The 14,628-nt window shown below is 46.4% G+C and overlaps 1 protein-coding gene across 2 annotated transcripts in view; it reads right to left on the bottom strand.

Annotated features, from left to right (window-relative positions):
* ADAMTS9 (ADAM metallopeptidase with thrombospondin type 1 motif 9) overlaps positions 1–7,035 on the bottom strand; it is a 164,275-nt gene extending 157,240 nt beyond the window's left edge. For both annotated transcript variants that reach the window (XM_043442385.1, XM_043442384.1), the window contains exons 1-3: positions 6,594–7,035; positions 5,628–6,028; positions 122–284 (exon numbers count right to left, since the gene is read on the bottom strand). In XM_043442385.1, coding sequence (XP_043298320.1) covers positions 122–284; positions 5,628–6,028; positions 6,594–6,708 — 679 coding nt within the window. In that variant the 5' untranslated portion in view covers positions 6,709–7,035. The remainder of the gene's footprint in view (positions 1–121; positions 285–5,627; positions 6,029–6,593) is intronic.
* Between the last annotated feature and the right edge of the window lie 7,593 nt (positions 7,036–14,628).

Here is a 14,628-nt window from a genome sequence, read left to right on the forward strand (position 1 = left end):
AATAGCAAAGACAAAGTAAATGGGAGTGCTCTGTAGCCTGTGAAACAGCTACATCTTTGAGGCCTGGCAGGTAACCCAGCTCACACAGCTAGGATCTCCCATTTAAGCAAGATGCAAATACCTGAGGTGTCACATGCATGCCGTCCTGCTGCCGGCTCTCTGTGGGGGCCGCTGTGCCTGTAGATAATGTGGGGTTTGTTCTGTGCCTCTTCATCTTCTTGTTCATCAATGGACAGTAGTGGTTCAATAAAATAATCCCCATCATGGGACCGAAATGTGCCCAGCTGCAAATAGAGAGAGATGAGAAGTTGATTTAATATAACTTAGCCACTGGGAGGAAAAAGACAGTGGAGCAATGCCAAGTAAGTGGTGCCATCTTACCCAACTCCTTTCCCATGAGGGCTCCTTGAGCTGAAAATCTTACTGGTGTACTTGGAGAAGTAGTTTTTCTTATTTTTCTTTTTTCACTCTCTGTCGTATCAATACCTTAACCTTTGATTGGACTCTACAGAACCTGCTATCCAAATCAGTCTCTAAGAAATATCTCCTCGGTGCTTAAGCTATAATTATAGTCACTCCTCCAGGCTGCTGAAAGAGGGTTTCTGTGTGTTAGGAGAGCTTGGAAACAGGAACAAGTATCAATTCCAAAGAGAAAAGCCCCCTCAAGAAAGTCTTATCCTGACTTGAAAATCAGGAAGCACATGTTGACCAGAGGCACTCACGGCGGTGCTGCCAGGGACAGTGAGGGGCCTCCATCAGCCCTCTCCCCGCTCACAGGGCCTGACCTGGGTAAGACTCTCCAGTCAGGCTGCCCAGGGCTCCAACCTCAGTGCCACCACTTGCTCGCCCACCTTGGGTAAGTTCCTTAACTACCCTGAGCTTCACCTTCCTTGTTTATCAATGAGGGATAAAAATATTTACTGTCACTGTGCAGATTAAATGAGATAATAGGTGTAAACTGCTTAGCAAAGTGATACCTTGTCAGGGCTTGGAACAGAAGTGGCTTTTGGTGTTGCAGAGTGAGCCAGCCTCTAACCACCAGGATATAATTTGTGTTTGCCAATCACTCTAAGAGTTTCACAGTAACTCTTTCTACTCCCCTTCCCATATACCCACAAGTTCTGCAAATTATAAATGAAGCTGCAAGGTTGAGCCACCCAAAGGAAACCTTACAAGAGCGATAAAAAGACCCCAGGCCAGGCCAGTGGGCAGTATTTCAAGGAGAAAACCAAGCTCTTCTCTCCTCCTTTGTGGTTCCTTTTCCCTCAATGTGAGGGAAAAGGCACAGGCCTTTGACTTTCCCCTGGACCCAGGAAATGACTGCTCTTGAACATCAGTGGCAGTATCGGCACTCAAGTGCTGATATTCCACCCAAATTCTAATCTACTGAATTGAAATATCTGGGGGGTAGGTAGGGCCCAAGAACTGACATTTTAGAATTCTTAGGCATGACCAAGTTTTAAAGTACTTGGCTAAGCACTGGGGTTCCCAAACCCAGCTAAGTGTCAAAATTCCCTGGGAAGTTGAAAAATAAATTTAGATTTGAGAAATCACCCTATGTATGCAGATTTGGTATTTCTTTCTTTCTTTTTTTTTTTTTTTAGATTTTTGTATTTCTAATAGTAAGATCTAATCTTTGTATTTAACAACAAAAAAAAAAACTCCCCATGTAGTTCATCAGCCCCTGACTTAAAGAGAAGATAGCTCTGACACAGTCTGGTGTCAGAATAAGAGAGTAATTGGCTTCCAGAGAAGAAATGATTTAACAAGTTTGCTTTTACCCAGGCACCACTGCCTATTTTCAAAACACAACTCTGGTGCTCTCTGAGCACAGAGCAAGAAACCAACTACAACATGTGAAAGCTGCTAGAGATGGGCCACAAATACTGAGAAAGAATCTGGGAGCCCATCTGGTGAAAGTCTGGCATCTTTGATTATTAAAAGGAGAAACTGAGGTCCAGAGGCAGGAACTGACTTGTCCCCTTCAGTGATACAGATGCAGTGGAACAGTTCTCCTTGTAAATCTGGGACTCAGGTACCCTGACTCTAGTCTAGTGCCTTTAAAAAAGAAAAATAAAACTTTGAAATTCTCTTTAGGAACACAGATTCAGTCTCTGGCCCATGGTTAAGAGTATGGTCAGAAGGAATGGATGGGAACCCCAGCTCTGTCACTTGCTACCTGTAAAACCACAAGCAAGTCCCCATCTCTCAAAGATTCAGTGACAACTGCAAAATAGGTTCTTTCAAGGATTGGGCTGTTGTAAGGATTCAGATGAAATATTGCATACATAAAGTACTTATTATAGTACAAGACACATAAGAGTTCAGTAAAAGGAATATAAATGAGGTCAAATTAATTTTGTGGCTGATTCACAACACAGTTGTTTGAATGAAGAGTAACCCTTTCTTGGCTAAGGTGACCATTTATTCAAATACAGGCTCTAAGTACTTACAATACACAAAAGGTTCCACTGCGGGAGAGAAATGAATTGATGCTGACCCTGCTTCCCAGGCAAAGGGGATAGAACATGTGTTGCAAGAACCATAATACAAGGGAGAGTACACTAAACATCAAGGAGGGAGAGAAGGTATATGTCTGTGAAAGTGGAGAGAGATGGAAGCAGTCTGAAGGACCAGGAAGAGGTTTCCTGGGGAACAAAATACATTAGTTACACTTTGAAAGAAGGGTGTGATTTGAGAATGTGAAGCTGGTTGAGGTCACCTGGTAAATCCAAAGGCCCAAAGGTTATGAGATGGGAGGGAAATGAAATGTGCAAAAACAGTTTGCCTGAAATGCAGGATTTGTGAAGCAAAGCTTGACAGATGAGACTAGACACTACGGATGCACAAAGGGGTGAGGAGGTACACTGTCATTGGCCTTCAGTGCCAGAGTGAAGAATTTATAGTCATTCACTAGGCAGTGGGGAGGTCTGTGCAGTAACTGAACAGGGTAGCAATGTGATTTTGCACCTTGTCATCATTAATCTACAAGCAGTGTGTAAAACTGAACTGAACTGAAGTCGCTCAGTCGTGTCCGACTCTTTGCGACCCCGTGGACTGTAGCCCACCAGGCTCCTCTGTCCATGGGATTCTCCAGGCAAGAATACTGGAGTGGGTTGCCATTTCCTTCTCCAAGGGATCTCCCCAACCCAGGGATTGAACCCAGGTCTCCAGCATTGTAGGCAGATGCTTTACCCTCTGAGCCACCAGGGAAGCCCCAAGCAGTGTGTGCCTGGGATTAAAGAGAAAAGACCAGAAGAAGAAGCCAGACAGAAATATTTCTTAGACATCAGCCCTAATGAGAGAGGAAGAGAGAAGCAAAGAGGTCTGGAGGTAGAGCAGGGCTGCTCAGAACAGGTGAGAAACACATCTGAGAAGGATTTCAGGGAAACTAATAACTGACCAGTAGGGTGAGGGGAGGGAGGAAGGCTGCCATGGCTCAGTCTAAAGAGTGAGCGATTCCCAGGAAGATTTCCTGAGAGCGCCAGGAGAAGCGCCAAGATACGACAAGCACCAAACCGGGACAGGGGCATCTTTCCAGGAAAGATCAATTCCAAAAGGAAGGCAAGGGGCAAGGATTTTGGAGCTAGATTCATTCCAGCTATAAAAGGCTACCTCGCATATTTTTCGGATAACAGGCCAGATCTTCTGCACCTCCCTCCCCTCCAAAAAAAGAGCCACGCTGCAAATTAGGCACAATACAAATGGACTCAAGGTCTAGGGGGTTCATCTTTCAATAAGTCCTGGCCCTCAGTTCCCTAAGAGAGTTACTTACTATTCTGCAGTTACAAGTGCGAGTTACCACCTAAAATTGCCAACAGAAATTAAGGTCCTGCGCAGCAAAACGTTTATACCACTGCTGGGGCCACTCAGCAGGGTGTGGAGGCGGGGAGGGAGGAGGAGTAAAGGCTGTTTACAAACTTGACTTACACACAGCAGCCCTATCAGTAAGGTTCGGGAACTGTGGGTTACAGCCTTGGAATCTGGGCACACTCGGATGCTCTGGGTTCCAGCACCTGACTTATACCCACCCAGATCAAACCACCTTTCCAAGAACAGAAGGATTCCAGGCGTCCCGGGGCAACGATGACTCATGCAGCACCCCCTCCCATTTCGCCAAACTGCCGTCTCCGCCCACCCCCAAACAATCTCAACGACGCACCGCGACTCTGGGAGCTTTGCTGGGGGCTAAAGGGGGTTCATCTTCATCCTCGCATCCCAGCAGCCTAAACCTCCCCCCTCTCAGTCTACAAGCTTGCCTCCCTTCCCACCCGATCCCTCGGTTGAGCAGTGGAGATGGATGCGACATCAGCATTTGGGACTCGCGAGCCACTAACAGCAGCGCGCGGAAGGGGGGGGCAGCCAAGCCCCCTGGGTAAGTAGTCAAAGCTTCCACTTAGAAAATGTAACGGCTGGGAGTATGGGTGCTCTGGGGAAAAGTAATTGCATCACTGGGGAGCAGGACGCACAGCCCCTGTGCGCTGGGAGATCCTGACCCAAGATAGTTTCTGCGTCAGAGCGCGTGGCAGAAACGCACGTCGCTCGGGGAAGTTCTAGAACCGCTTTCACTTGGGCCAAAACCTTACAGCGGACCCTCAAATCCCATAAAAGGGAGAGGGCAGACAAGTGTAGGGCAGACAAGAGAGCAAGTGCGGCGGGGGGGAGGGGGAAAGAAAAAGGGGCGTGAGTAAATAAACACCGTGTAGGGGTACCAGCTTGGGTCCCCTGCTAAGTGCGTATTTTGCAGTGCATGGGGGGGGACTTCCCCGCCCTCTCACCCTCCCTCTCTAGGGAAATGTGCACCTCAGGCTCCCTTTTCGAAATCTCTGGCACCCCATGGGTAGTGGAAATCTCAGGAGAACGGAAATCTCTCCAAGCCCTCCCCAGTATTTCTGCTTCTTGGGGCCACCCCGCCAGCAGGGTGCAGAGTCGGACTGCGACGCACCCCCACTCCTAGTTTCCTTGCTGAAGCAGAGCATCCAGAACAGGCCCCGCCCCCTGAGCCCTGGGCCCACCCTTCCGTTCCTGAGACCGGACCTGTTCCCTGTCAATCCAGTTCAGCCTCAGGGTTCCTGGCGCCTGAAAAAAGACCCCGAGAGAACGTGGGGACTCTAGATTACGCACCGCCCTCCAAGACACACAGAAGGAACTCCCCGCACCGGACGCGGGGGATTCTCAGCCCACACCCCCGACTCAAGATGCGCCAATAAGGAGTCGGGCTCTCCCTGTGCTCAGCTGCTCCACTTCTGGGCGGCCGAGTTTGCAGAAGGGAAGGACAAGTCCCTTCGAGTTTGGAAACCGACATCCCAGCCACCTACTGGTGTGGGGCAACACGCAGTTCAACAGCTGAGCTGAATTTGGACCCTAGAAAGCTCCGAAACATTCAGAGCTCCCCCTCCTGGGACTTGATGAGGGGGGTGTCGGGGAGGATGAGCTTCTCTCAAGTGTCAGCACACTCGCCGGAGTAGCCACCCAAAGCGTAGGACGCAAACAAGTTTGTAGCCCATGTTTAGCGCCAGAGCGGAGACGGCGCAGTGAGGGTCCTAGGCTAGAGAGCAATTAAGTCTTCCAGAAGCGGGCGAGGAGGTGAGAGGGCAGGGCCGGGGAGGGGGCGCGCGTCCACTTACCATTCCCGAGCAGAGGCTGATGACGGCCGTGTGCTCTGACTTGGTATTGACATGGCCTTTGTAGAAACAGTGCTTGAGTTCCGCTTCCTCCTCGGAATAAAACTTAGTCTGGTTCACCCCGGGTGCCCCAAGGAGGGTGACAGTGAACATTGGAGCGATAAATCCAGCATGGGCGGTGAGATTAAACAGAAATTGCTGGCCAAAGGCGGAGAGGCGGTAATGCTCCTGGGAGGAGGTAGCGGAGGAAGAGGAGGAGGCGAAGCCAGGCCAGGGGTCAGAGGCAGAGTTAATGCTTCGTCGCCTTCTTTTGAAGTGTACGTTCGTGGGAAAGGGTTCTCCGAGAGCGTTCACTCGGACGGGAGACGCGATGTCGTATTCGCTCAGGGTCTCTAATAATCTCGCTGTAGAGAGAAGCAGAGGCACATGAACCGATAATACAGTTTTCTGCAAGCTTTAACTTAAAAATGAAGTGTGTGTGTGTGGGGGGGGGGTTCACCTAAGTTATTTTCCAGCTTTTTCCTCCCCATTCAAATCAATCCCTTCACCTTCAGTAACTGGACAAATATTTGCTGAACACCTACTATGTGTCAAAAAGTGTTAGATGCTGTCAGAGACTGAACAAGACAAAATACATAACATGATTATAGATCCTGACAGATACCCTGAATTATGCGACTAGGTGGTGCCCCCAGTTACTAACCAACCATAGTTTGGGGCCTGGCATGGGTAAGGAGAAAGATCAGGCTAAAAGAAGGGGGCGGACGACTAAGTTCTTTCCACAGTGTCTCTTGAGAGAATGCCTGGGAATGACCTAAAGAAGGGAGAGGCTGCAAAGCGGGAGATAATTCTTTCTAGGAAAAGGAGAGGGGAGAGAGAGGCCTCCGCTGCGGGATGTCCGCCGTGGGACACGGAGGCTAAGGAGGTGGCGACAGGGGCGGAAAGGTCCCCGTGGCCGACTCTCGTTACCTTGCCTCGGGTGCAGCCTGTCCTTGCGCACGGCCGCCGCGGCATCTGGGCTCCCCATCTCGGCCAGGTCTCGCACCAGGAGCGTTAGCAGTGTGGCCCAGGATACAAACTGCATGGTGCTCCCCACCCCTCCCCAGCCGCCCCCACCCCCCTCCCCTCCTGCCCTCCTTGGCTGCGAGGCTGCGGCTGCGGAGAGCGCGCGGAGCCCGGTGCCCGCCGCCAACTTTTGACTTTAGGAGTCGCTGAGGTCTCGCGGCGAGGGTCCCGTCTGCGCTCGGCTGAGCAACGCCGCCGCCTGCCGAGAGCTGAGCCGCTCGGGCCGCAGGAGGAGCCGGAGGAGCAGGAGGAGGAGGAGGACTGGGGCTCGGCTGCTTGGCCGCATAATGTACAGGGAGCCGGCAGGAGAAAGCGCGGAACGTGCGCTCCGAGGCGCGCCGGGCGCCCTGTGCTGGCGGGGATAGCGGAGCGGCTTCTTGAATGGGGGGCTGGGGGGCGGAGGGGGGGCGCGCTACTCAAATACTCAGGTCCCCGCCTCTCGGAGAGGGGAGGAGAAAGCGGAGTGAGTGGGGACCGCCTCCTGCCACTCGGCTCCTCGGCTGCCGTGCGGTACTTGCTGCTCGCAGAGTCGCCGGGAGCGCAGGGGCGCCGAGTGCGGTCCGCCATCTCCCCGGGACGGGCTTTTCTGAGACTCCCTGCCCTGGAGAGAACAGAGCGGAGAACGTTCTCCCTCTTTCCTGGCGCCTCCAGTCTCTCCCCCGTATCCTCTCTTTTCTCCCTTCGGAATCTCTTCTCTCCCTCGCCCTGTCAGTCCGCTCTGTAACCCCTTTCCCACTTACGGTCTCTTCTCTCCGTCCCACTGTGCACCACTTCCCGCATCTCCCCCATCCCTTTTCTCTTTCTACACGGTCCCCATCTCTCTCTCTTCTCTTTCTCTATGAATTTCTGTCCCTATCTCCTTTTGGTTTCTCACAAGTGAAAGTGGACCAGCGCAGGGGCACCTTCTCGTCCCCCAGTTTCTCACGAGGGAGGGGGTTTGGCTTCGGGGCTCCGCTCTTGGCTTCACCGGCCGAGGTCAAGAGCTGTGGAGCTGGGGTTCTCATCTGGCAGTTCAGGATGTGTTTCAAATTCATGGTCTCCTCAAAGTTTCCCAAAGCTTTTCAGTTGTGCTTGCCCCAACCTCAGACCCATCGAGAGCGTGTCTATTGCTTTCTGTAGGTCTCCAGCCCAAAAAAGGTTAAGAACTGCTCTGGGCAGCAAGAGGAGGCGGGGATTTCGGTGCCCCCATGTGCCTCGGGTTTTAGAGATATAGGGAGCCAGGGAGACTGAGAGGGGACTCTCATTGACTCAAGGGGAAGCACCAGTGCCTGGAGACATTTCTCAACCACTTCCGCTTGCTTTTTGCCAGAGAGATGCTTGGAACAGCTCAAAGCTGACACTTTATACCTACCTCTGACGTGGGATGCATATTTTAAAGTCGGAAATTCTGCCAGAGAGGGATGGTGTGTATTTATGTGTGTGTGTGAGAGAGAGAGTGTGTGAAAGAGGTGTTTAATCCCGGATGTTTTGAACAATTTCTGTAAAAAATGAATATTTGCCCCAAAGTCCAGAACCAGAGTTCTCTGTTACTTGGAAGGATGAAAAAACCAAAGACTGCCTATACAGGTGGGGGTTGGGGAGGGGGAAGGGGGCAATATAAAGCAATATTCTATAAGTGTTCACTACTCTGGAAATATTAATGTAAATATTTCTTCTGATACAGGGAGAAATGACTTGGCAAGAATAGAATTTCCTAAAGAAGTTGTTAATCCAAATACACCAATGTTGCCTTGACTAGAATTTATGATTGGTGCACACAATGTAAAAACGGCAAAATAGAAACACCTGTTAAGCACACAATCAGATTTGACAATAATAGTATTTAAAACTTTTTCTTAAACCTTCAAGGTATTGACTAAAAGACATTTCTTCTAATACACAATCTTTCTTTTCATTATGTAGTAAAAATTCCTCACAACCACAGTGTCTGAGGTTTGTTGACAGTTTAGCAGGAAACAGAAAAACATCAAGAAATCAAATTCTTAGCTGATTCCTATGGAAGATATTCTAGGACTGCCACTATTAAATTACTCAAAAATGTAGCACGTTGCAGTACTGCCCATTAAACAATTTTCCTATTTATCAATTTGAATCCCTCCCATAAAGAACTTAACAGTATAGCAATTATATGTAAGGGTAGAGGTTTCACTGTGTGCTCTTTGTCACTTTCTTTCTAGGACTTGGCGTTCAAGGATGAACTTTGTTTATGGTTCTTTAACATTGCTCCTGATACAAATAACCATCTCTACAGCTGATAAGGGACTAAAAATACAGTTTCTCTTGAAATTTCCTGAAGTGCTCAGGAGTCTGGCTTTCTGAATTTGTCATCCTCAGGGAGTTTATTCACCCTTTCTTAAGTGTTACTAGCTTACCTCTGAATTTACATCTATAAACAAGTCTTAAAAACAAAAATCTTTGGAAGATATTTGAAATCACAGTAAACGAATAGGACAACTGAGCTAGCTAACTAAATAATTCAAGTCAAAATCTTTTGTCTGAATAATAATAATGATGATAATCAACTTTGAGAACCATGAGCTACCCCTTGCGCATTTAATACAACATTTAATTTTTACAGCATCTCTATGAGGCAGGCAGAAGAGTAATTCCATTTTACAGATAAGGATATTGAGGTTGAAAAAGGTAAAAATAATTTGACAAGGGTCCCCTAACTAGTAAGTAAGAAATATGGTTCAAATTCAGTTTCAGTGCTTTAGTCTAAGTTCATACTTATACATATTTATCAATGTTTTGATAATTATCATAATTATCAATGATTTACTCATTATACATGAGTATAATGAGTATACATGATCTGAAATGCTGCCAAGTTTTGGGGGGTTGGTTTGGGTGGGGGTGGCTAAAATCATCAAGAGAATTGCCTCCACTGTCTTTGCTATGTATGATATATCTTTGGCTCTCTTACTCCATTTTCTATTGTTGAGTATTTCATGATAATCTTAATTATCTCACGGATATTTCAGGATGTTTTTCTCAGTATCTAGTGTGGGTCTGGCACATAGTAGGAACTCAAGAAATATTTATTGAATGAATGAATAAATATAAACCTCTATTTTTTTTTCAGCAATCCTAAAGTGACTTTATATTTCTAAGAAGGCAATTATCAAATTAATGTACATAAATATATGTGATATAAATGAATAATATAAATTAATAAATGATAAAACAGTTTATACTTGGTATCCTTTAAAGGAATCTTTGTCACCAAATTTTTGGCTGGAAACTGACTGGAATAACTGTTTAGAAAAGAATCACAGTTAACATGATTTTGTTTTAGATTTTTGGCACATCCATTAAAAATTATGTGCAAATTAAAATGTATGTGTACTGAGCCTCAAAACAACCAATAAAATGTAAATTATAAAAGAAAATGTATGTGTATGCACTTTGGAAGTTGGTTCTATATATAGGAATACATAAACATACCTGAATGCAGGAGGGGAGACTGTATTCTGTAATAACTGGGCCCCTACAGAAGTCTTCTCTGAAGGAAGAATATCTTGTTGAGGTCACCTGGAGTTAAGGGAAGGACAGATTTTAGCCCATTTTCTTCTCTCAGGCTTTACTGGAATTGAATGTTATTGTAGATTAAATGGGAGGCTTCTGTGGATGCTTCTTCATGAAAATTAAATCTCAGAGGAGTGATGATGCAGATGAGTCACTAGGGAGAGATAGTCTGGTCAACAGAAATGTGAAAGATGACATCACAAATGACTTTGTAGAACACCAGTGAAAACAGCAGGAAAGAGATCTGAAGCAAAGCCATCTCTTTCCACAGAAAGGGAAAACCCACACCCAAATGAGAGGCAGATACAAGGAGGCAGAAATATAAAGAACTGTTCCTGAGTAGTCAGCAGTAAGTGGTTTCAGGAGTAGGTTAGTCCACGGTACTGGGTAGCATGAGTGCGTGTGTGCTCAGTCACGTCCAACTCTTTGTGACAGTCCACAGACTGTGACCCCGCCAGGCTCTTCTGTCTGTGGGATTTTCTAGGCACGTTTACTGGAATGGGTTGCCATTTTCCTACTCCAGAGGATCTTCCTGACCCAGGGATGGACCCTGCATTTTCCACATCTCCTGCCTTGCAGGCAGATTCTTCACCGCTGAGCCACCGGTGGTAACTGCAGGAGACTGCCTGCAATGCAGGAGACTCAGGTTCCATTGCTGAATCAGGAAGATCCCCTGGAGAAGGAAATAGCAACCCACTTTAGTATTCTTACCTGGGAATTCCCATGGAGAGGAGCCTGGTGGGCTACAGTCTATGGGGTCGCAAAAGAATTGGACATGACTTAGCAACTAAACGACCACCATAGCAGTTCTGCTGTCTGGGCTCGATTGATGAGAATTAGACTCTGAAAAGTTAAATGACCTAATAGAGCATTACAGAGATAGAATGTGCTGAGTTGGGATTTAATCAGGAATCACTTTACCTGCAAAATTTGTTACCTCCATAAATAAAAGCAGCTTAGTGACAGAAAGATGGTCATCTAATTGTTTCTGACCATTCAGCCTTTATACCTGGCCTGATGAGTATGATCTGTAAGAACATCCTTTCTTTTCATTTGAAAGCTAAATCTACAGTTCTAAGTAACTCCTTTTGAGCCTACATGGAATGTCCCAGTCTGGTCTTTATGATGTTCCCAGATAGTTCATGACTAGCTCATGGCAATTTTACTAAGTTATTTACGTATCAGGTGTTCCTTTCCTACTTATCATTCCAGAAGACCATACTTTAGCTGTTACCCAGGCTTTGGAGCCCCAAGTGAATACCAATAACAGTTGTTTGAGACTCTTTGGGCCTCAGTCCTTATTCTGCCCCTTTCAGTATCTGTAGAATGAGACCTCCAGGGGTTTCAACTTTGTAACTACAAATGATTCAGAAGTGCTCAGACCCAAACCACTATTAAACTGAAGCCAAGTTAGAAAGCAATGAAGTGTGTGCACATACAATTTCACCACTTCCTGGAAGTCCACATTCAACATAGACAGTTGCTACCCTTGCTGGCATGGAATCTTGACAATGCTCAGATTGTTGGGAGACGTACCAGGATGCTATATGCCTCCTGAAATCTGAACTTCTTCTGCCCTACTTTGTTCCACCCCTTTTGTCTTGTTGATGTTTGGTGTTATTTGTTAGACTTTAAGCTACATGAGGGCAACAGCAAATCGATCACCATCCTCACTGTATCCCCTTGGTGCTACCTAATAGGCACTCAATAAATATTTCTTAAATGAATGAGATTACAATTATTGAAAGTTGTTGCTAGTTTTCAGAGCCAGTATTTCCTTTAATTTGCAAAAGTCATTTTCTTTCTCTTACTCTCTGTCTCACACACACATGCACGCACACACATGGAACTCCAGGAATGATGGAGGTAATCTCTATTTCTCATGGTATCATTACTCCTCCGAGAAAAATCCTGCTTTAATTAGAATCTTATCATGATTATTACTTTCTAGAGTAGAAATTTCCAGAGCAAGCTTTTCTCCAATGCCTACTTTAGGATTATGAGCATAGAAAGTAAGAGTGCATTTTCTGTATCCCTTCTATATCCTACAGAGAGAGTTATAATCACAGTTGCCTGCTTCAAAGGGGTGCTGTGGAAATGAATGGACTGAGGTGCTAGCTTAGTGGCTAGCACAGAGGAACTGATCTCTAAACATCCAAATCTGCGCTCTCACCTGCTGACTAACCCACCTACCAGTTAGGAAGAGTCAGAGAAGGCAATGGCAACCCACTCCACTACTCTCACCTGGACAGGGGGTAGCTAAGAGTCGGACACGACTGAGCGACTTCACTTTCACTTTTCACTTTCATGCATTGGAGAAGGCAATGGCAACCCACTCCAATGTTCTTGCCTGGAGAATCCCAGGGACGGGGGAGCCTGGTGGGCTGCCGTCTATGGGGTCGTACAGAGTCAGACAGGACTGAAGCGACTTAGCAGCAGCAGTTAGGAAGAGTGGTTCCCAATTCAGTTTGACAGAGAACAGTGCTGGCCACCAAGCACTCCCTCCCCTGTTAACCTCCTTCTACTCCCATCACCAGTTTATGGAGCTTTTTTTTTTTTTTCCAACTGGAAGCTACCTAGTGACTCAGTGGTAAAGAATCTGCCAGAAGGAGACTCAGGAGATGCAAGTTCGATCCCTGGGTTGGGACTATCCCCTAAAGAAAGAAATGACAACTCAGTCCAATATTTTTGCCTGGGAAATCTCATGGACAGAGGCGCCTGGTGGGCTATAATGGGGTCACAAAGAGTTGGACACCCAAAGTTGGACATGACTGAGCACACACATATGCATACTACACTTCTACTGAAAAAGAAAATATGTCATATGCATGGTTATATTTCACTGACTGTGTATTTCTTCACATTCATCCTTGCTTTAGCTACCCTTTCAAAACTTTTTTCATTTTTAAACAGCTTTACTCCTTCTTTCTTATAGTCTGCTTCAGTTCAGTTTAGTTCAGTTGCTTAGTCATGTCCAACTCTTTGTGACTCCATGGACTGCAGCACGTCAGGCTTCCCTGTCCTCCTTCACCATATCTCAGAGTTTGCTCAAACTCATGTCCATTGAGTCGGTGATGCCATCCAACAATCTCACCCTCTGTCACCCCTTGTCCTCCTGCCTTCAATCTTGCCCAGCATCAGGATCTTTTCCAATGAGTCAGTTCTTTGCATCAGGTAGCCAAAGTATTGGAGCTTCAGTTTCAGCACCAGTCCTTCCAATGAATATTCAGGACTGATTTCCTTTAGGATTGTCTGGTTTGATCTCCTTGCTGTCCAAGGGACTCTCAGCAGTCTTCTTCAGCACCACAGTTTAAAAGCATCAATTCTTCGGTGGTCAGCTTTCTTTATGGTCCTACTCCCACAGCCATACATGACTACTGGAAAAATCATAGTTTTGACTATATGGACCTTTGTTGGCAAAGTAATATCTCTAATTTTAAATATGCTGTCTAGGTTGGTCATAGCTTTTCTACCAAGGAGCAAGCATCTTCTAATTTTCTGGTTGCAGTCACTGTCCACGGTGATTTTGGAGCTCAAGAAAATAAAGCCTGTCACTTTTCCCACTTTTTCCCCATCTATTTGCCATGAGGTGATGGGGCCAGATGCCATGATCTTCATTTTTTGAATGTTGGGCTTTAAGTCAGCTTTTTCCCTCTCCTCTTTCACTTTCATCAAGAGTTCTTTAGTTCTTCACTCCCTGCCATAAGGGTGGTATCTGTGTATCTGAGATATATTATTGATGTTTCTCCTGGCAATCTTGATTCCAGCTTGAGATTCATCCACCCCAGCATTTTGCATGATGTACTCTGCATGTAGGTTAAATAAACAGGATGACAATATACAGCCTTGACATACTCCTTTCCCAATTTGGAACCAGTCTGTTGTTTCAAGTCTGGTTCTAACTGTTGCTTCTTGATCTGCATACAGATTCCTCAGGAGACATGTAAGGTGGTCAGGTATTCCAATCTCTTGAAGAATTTTCCACAGTTTTTGTGATCTAGACAGTGCTGGCTCAGCTGGTAAAGAATCTGCCCACAATATGGGAGACATGGGTTCGATCCCTGGGTTGGGAAGATCCCCTGGAGAAGGGAACAGCTATCCACTCCAGTATTCTGGCCTGGAGAATTCCATGAATTGTATAGTCCATGGGGTTGCAAAGAGTCAGACACAACTGAGCGACTTTCATGTTTCTGTTCACACAGTTAAAGGCTTTGGCGTAATCAACAAAGCAGAAGTAGATGTTTTTCTGGAATTCTCTAGCCTTTTCAATGAACCAACGGATGCTGGCAATTTGATCTCTGGTTCCTCTGCCTTTTCTAAAACCAGCTTGAACAACTGGAAGTTCATGGTTCACACACTGTTGAAGCCTGGCTTGGAGAATTTTGAGCATTACTTTGTTAGCATGTGAGAT

This window comes from Cervus canadensis, chromosome 22 (assembly GCF_019320065.1).
Source record: "Cervus canadensis isolate Bull #8, Minnesota chromosome 22, ASM1932006v1, whole genome shotgun sequence".
Taxonomy (NCBI): domain Eukaryota; kingdom Metazoa; phylum Chordata; class Mammalia; order Artiodactyla; family Cervidae; genus Cervus; species Cervus canadensis.